Here is an 11590-nt window from a genome sequence, read left to right as displayed (position 1 = left end):
TCCGCAAGAGCCATCCGTCGAATCCCCATCCTTCAACTATCGATCCCCCCGACAGATGTCTCCCCACACACCCCGGGCAGGGCAGGGCGTGCATCCTCCGCTCCCGCGGAGAGGAAAAAGGGTCGGGGGAAGGCTGCCGGGCGGCTGGGGCCGGCTCGGAGCCCCAGCCCGGTCCCGCATTGGCTCCCGAAGTTTCCGCGTCATTTTCTCCCCACACCCAGCTCGGCACCGGCGATCGCAAGTCTCAATGGAGGGGCGTGAGAGAGTGCTGGAGCGCTGAGAGGGTTCAGCCAGCCCCCGGACCACCGCCAGGGATGTCCGGGACGCAGCCCGAGGATGCTTCTCATCCGCGCAGGAACTGGACATCCTCCCCGGAGCTGAACGAGACCCGGGAGCCTTTTTTAAGCCCGTCCGCCGACTACGACGACGAGGAGTTCCTGCGCTACCTTTGGAAGGAGTATTTGCACCCCAAGGAGTACGAATGGGCGCTGATCGCCGGCTACATCGTCGTCTTCATCGTGGCGCTCGTCGGGAACGTCCTGGGTGAGTGTGGCGCCCCGAAGTTGCTTCCCAGCCCCTTTTTTTTTTTTTGACCCGCGGGTGGGTTTCACCTCTCCCCCCGGCTGGACACGCCGCATCCCCAGTAGCCGGGCTACGGGAAGGGAAGGGACCGCCGGACACCGGGGGTTCGGGGACAGCCGAGCCAGGCTCCCGTCCCCATCCACCGGGCACAGGTGCCGAAACCGCCCGCCCTGCCCTCCACGGGCAGCGGCCCCGCCTCTCCGCCCGCCCGGAGGGATGCTGCTCCCTCCTGCGCCCCGCTGCGCTGGGAGCCCCAAAACGGGCATCTTATCGGGCTGGCAGAGATAAGGGGGAACGAGGCGAGGGGGACAGGGATGGCGTCGCCCCGGCCGTGAGGGCGCCCACCTCTCTTCGCCCCCTCGCCCCATCTCTCCGTCATCTCCCCATCTCCCTCTTGTCCCCTTTCCCCGTCTCCCCATCTCCCCTTCTCCCTCTCGCCCCATCATCTCCCCGTCTCCTCATCTTCCCCTCTCCCCATCTCTCCATCTCCCTCTCTCCCCATCTCTCGCTCGCCCCATCTCCCCCTCTCCCCATTTATCTCCCCCTCGCCGCCTTTCCCCGTCTCTCCCCCGCGCACGCCGCCGTGGAGCAGCCTCTCCCCCGGAGCCCCGGCCATTTGCGTCCCGTATTTACAGCACTGACATTTTCATGAACGGAGCGGCTCACTAGCGCCCAGCCCCGCCATACGGGGCTTCCATTCATGATTTTCTGCAGGATTTATTCACACCAGCGCTGCCATCGGCGAGCGCTCAAGGCTTCCCTAGACGCGTTGCAAATACGACTGCAGCTACAGGCAACGTTTTGAGAGGCTTTTTTTTTTTTTTTTTTTTTTCCCTTCGACGGACTGATGATGCTGTTTTTGTCTGGAATGGCACGCAAGCTGCCGGTAAACACCGAGTACACACGTTGGCGAAACCAGTGAGCCTTCAGCCAAAGAGGCTACGAGAGGGCTATTCACCAGCCCGGGTGTGCTTGCTCGGTCCATGGCTCGGCAGCCAGCTTCTCAGGGTAAAGATAGTAGCCTTCCCAAAGAGCCTGTGCTTTAAACCACGAAGAAAAGTGTCCTTTCTTCTGATCCTCAGAGAAGACAGCTTAAGGAGAACTGTCTGTGTTTGCCTATTCACCTCCACCCGTTTTGTAAGCAGGCTGTCTTCTCACCTTTAAAGATTCAAGGTCAAACCTTCGGTTACAGCAGCTCTCACCCTGCTTACACTTTTTTTTTTTCCTTTTTGTTTTTTTCCCCCCCTGAAGCCACCAGACGAAAAGGTTTCCTGGCTTTGCACTCAAAGACAGAGACGATATCAGTGCTGATGCACAGCTGCTCCTCCCTGATGTGCCTGTACCATATCTTGGGATGGAGGCTGGCATTTAGCTATCCGCCCACCTGTCCTTTTACTGGGCTGCTTCTGCCCAAGCCTTTTGCTTTTTTAAACTGCCTTTGTGCGTTGTACAGACCTCACCCACCCAAACTGCTGCTCCTGTTGATGGGCAAGTTGTTTGTGGGATCGGCAGGTGCAGGTGCTCGTTAGCTGAACACTGTCTCATCTTTATGCAAGAAAGCTCACATTGCACTGATTGCAGGCTCAAGTGATTTTGAGGGGAGAGATTGATGTGGTTTTTCCACAGAAATCTTTTGTGAAACCTTGTTTATTTGGCTGGCAGTGAAAATCTGATACATAAGAGTGTACATTTTGAAATCCCCAGAAAGTTAAGTTTCCTGCTCACAGTCAATCTGTAAAAATCCTTACTCACAGTCAATCTGCAATTTAGTCTTGTACCTTCTCAAAGCAAAGCAGAAGCGGTTCTAAAGAGAGTTTTAGTGGCTCACAGTGCTTTATAGTTTCACCCTTAATGATGCAGTGTGTTCCTCTGCTTACGTTTGAGCAGTGCTGCTGGACTAGTGTGGGAAATCAATGCTCTAGTTCTGCTTTTTCCATATCTTATTAAGTTAGCACTTAAGAAACCATGAAATACCTTTCCCTTCCCTATGTTGTCTCAAAAAAAAAAAAAAAAAAAAAAAAAAAAAACTAATTTCTGTCTATTTTCAATTATGCATTCACACGGAATGAGGCAACTCACTGTGTTCCCATAATAACATCTGTGCAAGTAGAGGGCACAGCACATCCCTCACATATTAGTAATAAATGAGATTAAAGCATTCTGACAGTTAATTAACAGCCAAGGGTAGAAAGCTTGAACTTTGATTGACATCTACTGGGCTCTTGGCTGATCTGCACTGCAGGAATTGTCCTGCTAATAGTAGTGTATAACAAGGTCTGCATTACTATTTAGCTTTTAGTTCAATTAGGAAGGTTGACATACCCTGTCCAAACCACTGCACAAACCAGCTACAATGAAAACATTTGCAAGCCTCTGCATCTGAATGCAGGTTTGATTATTGCATTCAGGTTCTTCATAGCAATGATTCTCGCGTGTGCTCACACTAGCTGCTCACCAGAGGTTTCATTGCAAGCCACTGAGAAGAAGCAGGTCTTAAGAAGGTTTTAAGACATAGTTATATGAACATTTAGAGAATCTGAAATTAGGGTGATATCATCAGTATATTTTGTCCTATTTTCTCTTTCATTTAGTCACTATTTATCACTAGAGGCAGAATAGATACTGAGGGTAAGGACTTTCTGTTTTTCACACAAGACCAAATCATTCCATTACCACTGCACAGAAGTTGAGCCCCTTCAACTTTGTGAAACTAGAGCAAAACTTCCTAACAGGGTATGTACTTTGACTTTGGACTAATTATCTGTTTTTTCTTTATTTAAAAAGTGCTTGAAATAGAAATGAAGAAAAATGAAAGAAGGAAAGATACATTTAGGATGCATGGAGTCCTCTGGTTACTGACACAATGATTCCACACTAACCAGTTTCAGCTGTTAAACCCTCGGTTAAGGTTAAACCCTAAGATAAGGATAAGACCATAAGGGATTAACAATTCCACACAGTTAACACTTTAGAATGGGGATGGTTCTCATTTAAGTTATTCATTCGAAGGGGTCAGAACTTTCCTATTGAACTGTTTTCCCTCAGAAAACACGCAGTCTTGAAAATCAAATGGTACAGGGAAGATCTTGATAGGGTCAAAGACTGACCACAGAGCAAACAGCCTTCTGGTGTCCCATCAGCCGAGATGCTGGGACACTGGTAGCACTTCGCAGAGCTGGCAGGAGCTGGGAGAAGGAGCACACTGATCCTGCCAGTGCTCAGCTTGAAGCTCGTGCTGGATGCCATGGTTTGGAGACCATGCAGATCTCTGCAAGAGATCTCAGAGACTTTTTTTACTCACAGAATTTGGTGATGTTTCTCTTTCCATCTTAGAATTAAATCAAGCCTAATTGACAGAAAATTAGTCTTCTCTGGATAATTCTATTATTTGCTATCTATTTTATGGTGACCCAGGATGTGAGGTGATGGACACAATCTGAAGCATAGAAAGTTCTGGCTGAATGTGAGGGACACTTGTTTGCTGTCAGGGTGGCATAGCACTGGAACAGGTTGCCCAGAGAAGTTGTGCAGTCTCCTCTGGAGATATTCAAAACCCACCTGGATGCCATCCTGCTCAACATGCTGTAAGGGATCCTACTCAGCAGGTGGGTTGGACTGGATGATCTTCAGAGGTCCCTTCCAAGCCCGCCCATTCTGTAATTCTGTTAGCTGTTATGCTGAGATCTGTACGGCACCCATCTGTAGTCCTTTCTTCAAGGAGTTCACAGTCTCACTCATACAACTCAACAGCATTCATCTGATTTTTGCTTCCTATAGCTTGATTTTTAGTGCTTCTTTCTTTATGGGTGTACAATTAAAGTTTTGGGTATAATTCTACCACCAGAGCTCTAGTCAATGATGACCAATAGGCAACTGTAATGTCTCAAATATATCTATGCCATCATTTTAAAAGCAACCGGTGAATATTGAGGTCTATGCATGCATGCATATGTTGGTAGAATTGTATTGTTATCCGCAGGTTAATATTGGTGCCTGACCAATAAACACGCAGAATTGGAATCTACATGAAGGTCATGTATTCTCTTATATGGGTCTCTTCTCTAATCTACACAAATCCTTCTGATTGCCTTAGATGAGGCATATTTCACCTAACTGTATTTTAAGGTAATGCATTTTATTTTGTCCAGATTATCTGAGGAATCTGGCACTGAATATAGAATCATAGAATCATCTAGGTTGGAAACAACCTCTAAGATTTTCTAGTCCAACCTTTAACCTAGCACTGACAAGTCCACCATTAAACCATGTCACTAAGCTCTAAATCTACATGTTTTTTGAAGACTTACAAGGATGGTGACTCAACTACTTGCCTGAACAATCTGTTTCAATACATTTCAACCCTTGAAGAATTTCAACCCAGTGAAGATTTTTTTCCTAATATCCAACCTAAACCTCTCCTTGCACAATTTAAGGTCTTCTTGTCTTATCACTTGGTATGTGGGAGAAGAGACCAATCCCCACTTCACTATAGCCTCCTTTAAGGTAATTGTAGAGCATGATAAGGTGTCCACTGAGCTTCCTTTTCTCCAGGCTAAACATCCCCAGCTCCCTCAGCCGCTCTTCATACTACTTGTGCTCTAGACCCTTCACCAGCTTCATTATCTATCTTTGGACCTGTTCCAGCACCTTGGTCACAGAATCAAGCACTTTATGTTTGTAGCACCAGCTACATGTAAGTCACCTTTATATCTTGGATTGATATTAGCAAGAGTTGCTTAATCATTTTTTGAAAAGATACAATGCAGGATGTGATGTAATATTTATACATTTCATCTACCTAAGGTAGATAATATATGAGCTCAGTTTATAGAAGGGTTAGGATATCAGCTAAAATACATAGGTATTTGCATAATATAGTGATCACTGGCAAGAAGGAGACATGCACACCCCTGTGAGATACCCAAACAGTAGAAATACATTGAAAGATGAAGCTGAATTGTCATTATGTCTTCTTCTTTATAGGCTGTCACATCCAGAAGCATAACTTGTTCCACTGCATATGCTTTCTGATCAAAGTCCAGAGGGCAGACAACTCTCTTTCCTTTTAGTGTCCTTCATGTCAAAAGGCAAGTCTGTCTCCTATGAATACTGCAGTTGAGCTCCGAAAAAGGGCAATGCCCAGGACTGAAGGAAGACAAGCTGCAAGAGATACCTAATGCCTTGAATGTTAATACAAATTTTGTTGACTTTCATTTGAGTTCTGCTAACAGTTGCATCTGTCTGGAAGATGCCTTTATATTTGGATACAAAGGACTGTCCTTTTTTAGTGTTTTTTGTTTTTGTTTTTGTTTTTTTTCTTTTTTCAGTCAGTATGAAAGAATAAGCAGTTTGGCTACTTGTATTCCAACCTCATTCCAAAAGACAACAGTCCTGCTTTAAACTGATTTGGTGACAAAGGAGGAGGGCTGGAATCTGAACAAGTGGAAAAATGCCCAAGGGTCTCAAGGGTCAAAAACCATTATCAGGTACTGAAAGCGAAACAAGCATATTCCTTTATCATATATTATCATATGGACTCCCATGCCGTGTTTAATTCATAGCTGTTTTTCATAATGTTATTGTTCTTACTTCTGGAACTCCACGCACGTTTTGGAAACAGAAAATTTAGGACTGATCTTCCATCCAGTTTTCTTCCTTTCTGCTCTCCGCAGCACTATTGGTGAGATATCTCTTATCTGATATATCATAAACTGTGACTTAAGTGCTAGCTATTCAGCAGTTCTTACAGAAGAACAAACTTTTATGAAGCCTTCTTAAGAAACAAGTGAAACTCTTTTTAAATACTTATCCAATTTAATTTTGTACATTCTCGAAGCTGTTGGAATGATAGTTCTGAAGACCAGCTCGGCTATTTACTCCCAAAACAGGTGCAGCCTTGGGTGTGGTAGTTTGGTGAGGACTGGTTTGATTTTGTATTATAAGTGATGTTTTGAAAGAACCATCTTTGTATGGGAGAAGGAAAATAACTCATCCTGGCTCTTCAGCCACTGCCCAAGTCTAGCAAGACCATTGAAAACAGTAAAGACCAGTCTCAGTCTACCCGGGGCTGAACAACGACTAACATGCCTTTCCCTTAAGTCAGTGAAGTATTCCTCAGACTGATGTGCCTTTGGGGCATTATAAAAGCTGTTGCCACTTTCTGCCTTAGCTCATCATCTTTCAAAAAAAAAAAATGTTTTGGAATGCTTCTTTTTTTTTTTTTTTTTTGAAACTTTTTTTATTGCTTACTTTCTGTGCTACATATCTAGTAAAACTTTTTTTTTTTTTTTTTAATGGGGGCTGGGTATTAGTTACCATCTGATTTATGCTTTCAGTACAGTACATCTCCCAGCTGAAATTTGTCAGAGAAGAGCTAGAACACACTGGTCCCCAGTGGAAGAAGACAGGAGCTGAGGGCAGCAGCAAGACCAGCAGCCCAGTTCCACTGTGCCCAAACAAGGGGAGCTGGACAGGTCTGGTGATGGTCAGACAGTTACCAGAAAACCCAGCAGTTACCAAAAAAATTCATAGGGATGAAGCTTGTCTGAGTTTAGGTCAGGAAGTCAAGTCTATAGGTCAGGGCCACAATCAATATTGGACAGACACATGGCCAAGCACATGCACACTTAGAACATTTGTCTTGTCTGAGCTAAATGTGAGAGCCTAGGCTTGAATGCAGCTCCCAAGCAAAGCAGAGACCCCAAGAAGAGGTATATCAGCTCAGAGGTCTTTACTCAGCAGCCTGCTCTCTGCTTACACAGCTGTGCCACGTCAGAGCTTATTTTTTTCATATAGTCTAAAGCAAAAGCATTCATACATCTTCATTAGAAATGGACGTGGAAATAGATGGGTTTTTCCTAATGCAATTCTATTTTATGCTGATATGCATTTTGAAGCATATGGTTTCAGATTTGCCCAGCATTTCAGCTATGAAGCTCACCTTGGTTTTAATGAGTCACACAGGTTTGAATTTGAGTCACAATGAAGTGTGAAATCTTTTTATTGTAGTGTCATGTGCAGTATGACAGCTACATTAAGCGTCCTTCCATCTCTAACATGAAATGTGTGTAAGGATTTTGTAGTTTTTTTGTTACAATGGATAGACAAATAAGTATATGCAACTCTGTGTGTGTAGTGGAATAATTTAAAACTGTCCAGTCTGTGTCAATCAGTATAGAAAGCTCAGAAAAATATGTGATGATATCTTTCACTTCATCCAGAACTGACCAAAACTGGCATTTTTGGTAGGCTGTATACCATAGCCAATCTTTTAGTAATAACTCCCATTCCCATTAGGTTGTTAATTGCCTAAGATTATGTAATGTGACAGAATTAGAAAATGAATCCTGTGCCAATTAGATGATTGTGCTATTACTCCCAATTGTACTTTGTAGAGATAAGCTTTCAGCAAGCAGAATTTACTTCTTATGTTCTTCTCTAGCATCATAAGATAACACTTGGTAGCTATAAAGCTCCTCAGAAATTATATGGCTGCAAGCAAACTAGATGTTATATATATGTTTTGTTTATGTAGACTCTCATTGTCTTCTGTCAGAAACAGTTCCTTAGTACATTTCAGGCTGATGAAAGAAAAAAAATGTTTTAGATTTCATTTATTCTGTGTTATTCAGCTATAGTTCTTACAGTTTCAGTCTTTCTTCTAGAGTCTTACACAAAAAAAGTCATGGAACCTGCACCATGCAGATGTGTCTATGTGTTATACACAGGGAGCATGAACTAATGTCCCATTCCTTTTGTCATGCTTCCACGATTTTTGTTGACGTGTGTTTAGTGTGTCTTGGGAGGAGGAGGTGGCACTTCACTTCCAAGCTATGTAATTCCTTTGTATGTGCAGCCCAGAACATAAACCATCTTTTCAGCTGTTACTTCATATATTCAAGGTCAGTTCTTATCTGCTGGGCATTATTACCAGATGTAGGATTTTTTCAATATTTTCATTGCAATAAACATTGTGTCAAAAGTGTCTGTTCTTTGTGTCAGTCTTTCTATTGCTTTTTCAATGTAAACTTGATCAACTGTTAGTTTCTTTTTTTTTTTTTTTTAGTTAAGAGTAATGATGTAAAAAATGAAGTAATGTTTGAGTTTAGAGCTCAGTAGTGGGTAAAGTGGTAGAGCTCAGATGGACAGCCTAGGAAGCAGATATCATCTTTTTATTCACAGAAGAGATCTCTCTGTTTTAGATCTTTTGTTCTCACTGATGGTTTAAAAATTAAATTAAATTAAATTAAATTAAATATCCTCTACAATTTAGTTAAAGTGATTATTGTCCCTTAATCAAGATCATCAATAAAGTTATTGAAAACTCATAGAAAGCCTTCCTAAAATAAAAAAAAATAAGCCCAGGCTTAAACACCTAATTTTTAGATTGCTATGTTAAAGCAGAATTCTTAATCAGGAATAGAACATAAAATAATTTCAGTGATAGCATTTTTCTATCTAACAGTATGCATTGCTTCAATGTTTCAACAGGAGATCTAGCAGAATCCCATTTGGTATTTTATCTATTCAGACTTCCTTTCAGCATGACAATGTTGATAGACTCCCCACCACTGAGGCTTTCATTCACAGTAGGCAATGTCAAAAAAGAACAACGGGGAGATTGCCATATAAAGGACCAAATCTTTGCCAGCTGGAAACATTTTTTTAATTTTTTTTTTGCATTTGAGGGTGAGTGGATGGACAATGATGCGTAACTCAAGTCTATTAAACACCTTTTTTTTATCACTGTAAAACACTGAGAAGAAGGAAAGCTCTTTAGAAGCCTCCTGCCTTATGCATTTGAAGATGTTGATAAGTAGTGCTTATATTCACAGCATTACTTCCATATAAATTGTGTGGTCGTATTTTAGTCATACAATTTTGGTAATGAACTACTAAAGCAAAATAAAGGTATTGAAGCATAGCATAATGGAGAAAAAAAAAATAATACTTTGTACCTATTTGGGATTTATTACCAAAAAATGAGGTAAGACATAGAGTAATTAATTTATTTAAGGAAATGTCATGTATTGCTTGTTATGGAAATTATGTTTTTATTTTGGCCAAGAAGTCCAGTTGGAAGATGACCCATTAAATGAGAGGTTGGCAAGATTTCTGGAGTGTTAGGGAAATAATTTAGGACTGACGTAGGAAACAAATTGACAGCTGAACCAACTGTTCACCAACGGAAGGACTCCAGCACAATATTTAATATGCTCAAGACAGCATAAATCTTCCAGGAGGCAAGCAGCTGCATTTATACCAGCTGGAGCCTTTGTATTGTTTTCATATTCATCTTTAGGTACAATGAGCTATGCTAATTGAATAGATGGCATTACAGCCTCTAATTAAAATGCCCCAGGACACTAAACCAACAGGGATTAGATTTGTACATGAAAAATACCAATCTAAAACCCTCACTGTACTGTTGTATTTAAGAGGGTTGCTTTCTTAAGGACTGCAATGAGATATATGAAGTTTTCTTGATGGACCTCAAACAGTATCTTAAACTTTAATTCGGATTTGAATTTGTTCTTTTTAGTCCGGTGAGCTTTTTTGTTTTGGTTTGCTTTTTTTGTTTGTTTGTTTGTTTCTTTTGGTATTTGGAAGGTGGGCGAGTTTCATTATAGCAGAACTGTCTTTGAGAAAAGCCTCTACAAGTTTTCCCAAACGCTGACAACTCAAGCTAGTTTCCAAGCTTTCACTGACACCGTGTGGCAGAGTTAAGAATAGCACCAGTTTTCGTTAAAGCTCTCTTTTATTCTGGTGGAAGGAAACAGAAGCATCAGCAGTGAGAAATTTCAGTATGATGAAGGAATTGGATCAGTCTGATTACATCATAACCACTACAAATAGCTGTTCTTTGTGTAAACTGGCCTGCATGGTTTTTTTTTTTTGCAGAAGTTATTAACTAGAAACATGAGGGGTTTTATAAAATAAAATCTGTAATACAGAACATAGTAAAAAAAATATATATATATATTGGCAGGTATTTTGGTTCCAGTACAGAGTTCTCACAGTTTGGGAAGGTTATACACACATTTCTTCTTGAACTGGTGATCCTATCTTCACTGCCTGTGCTAATACAATTTCTCCCACTTTCTTCATCACTCATGTTCAGCAGAGGTTGCATAAAATATTTGGTTTTGCTCAGATCTCTTTACTAGTTCATAGATCTTCTGAGGTCCGAAGAGCTCAGTTTGGGCCACCACAAGGTGCCATAACTAAACAGACATGCTCTTAGTCTGTGGTGTCTCCCTTATATATATGTATATATACATATGTATACATACATATGTATATATACATATATGTATGTATATATATATATATATATATATATACACACAGGAAGACTGATGCTGGCCTTATCTCCTTTTTCATGATTTCAGAGTACTTCCAGTTGAGAATCTCTACTACTGTTTGCATCATTGCTTCTCTTCTACAGGGTGAGCAGAAAGCTGCTGCTGTCTGTCTTTTCCCTTTGGGTAGGCAGACAGCATTTTGCAGTCTAGGGAGCTTCCTCCCTTACACATCTTTCTGGAGAGTTTACATGTGATCTGCATGCCTCCAGTTCTTTATAGAGCTGCCTCAAATGAAAATGCATGTTGAAAAGGGTGAGAGTGGGGAGTATGCAAAATTATTTTGTTAGTGCTAATGTAGTCAGTGACATAGTCAGACTGCTTTGCACTCCCACAAAATAGTGTTTGAACACCATAAGGAGAGCTTTTCTCACTGATCTGCTAGATCACTGGTGTGTCAACAAAGCCGATACCCAGGCCTACTGAACAAGCTTGTTCTAAGCAGTAGGCAGTACACTCAGAAAGACATCTGGTCTATATGGAATATATTGAAGTAACTTTCTGTCATTTATACCGTTCTACCCTGCTTAAATAACTTGCAGCAAAGCCTCAGAGCTCTGTTTATCCTTGCACTGAAATAAATTGTAAATGCGTGTGTTGAATGCAATACTTCAACCAGCAGAGGGCAATGGGGGGAAGAGAGGGGG

General features: G+C 41.9%; 1 protein-coding gene across 2 annotated transcripts in view; it reads left to right on the top strand.

Annotated features, from left to right (window-relative positions):
• The first annotated feature begins 256 nt into the window (after positions 1-256).
• HCRTR2 (hypocretin receptor 2) overlaps positions 257-11590 on the top strand; it is a 42130-nt gene continuing 30796 nt past the window's right edge. For both annotated transcript variants that reach the window (XM_068678362.1, XM_068678361.1), the window contains exon 1: positions 257-543. In XM_068678362.1, coding sequence (XP_068534463.1) covers positions 315-543 — 229 coding nt within the window. In that variant the 5' untranslated portion in view covers positions 257-314. The remainder of the gene's footprint in view (positions 544-11590) is intronic.

The sequence above is a fragment of the Anas acuta genome, chromosome 3 (genome assembly GCF_963932015.1).
Source record: "Anas acuta chromosome 3, bAnaAcu1.1, whole genome shotgun sequence".
NCBI lineage: Eukaryota > Metazoa > Chordata > Aves > Anseriformes > Anatidae > Anas > Anas acuta.
This window is presented reverse-complemented; position numbering and strand designations above follow the sequence as displayed.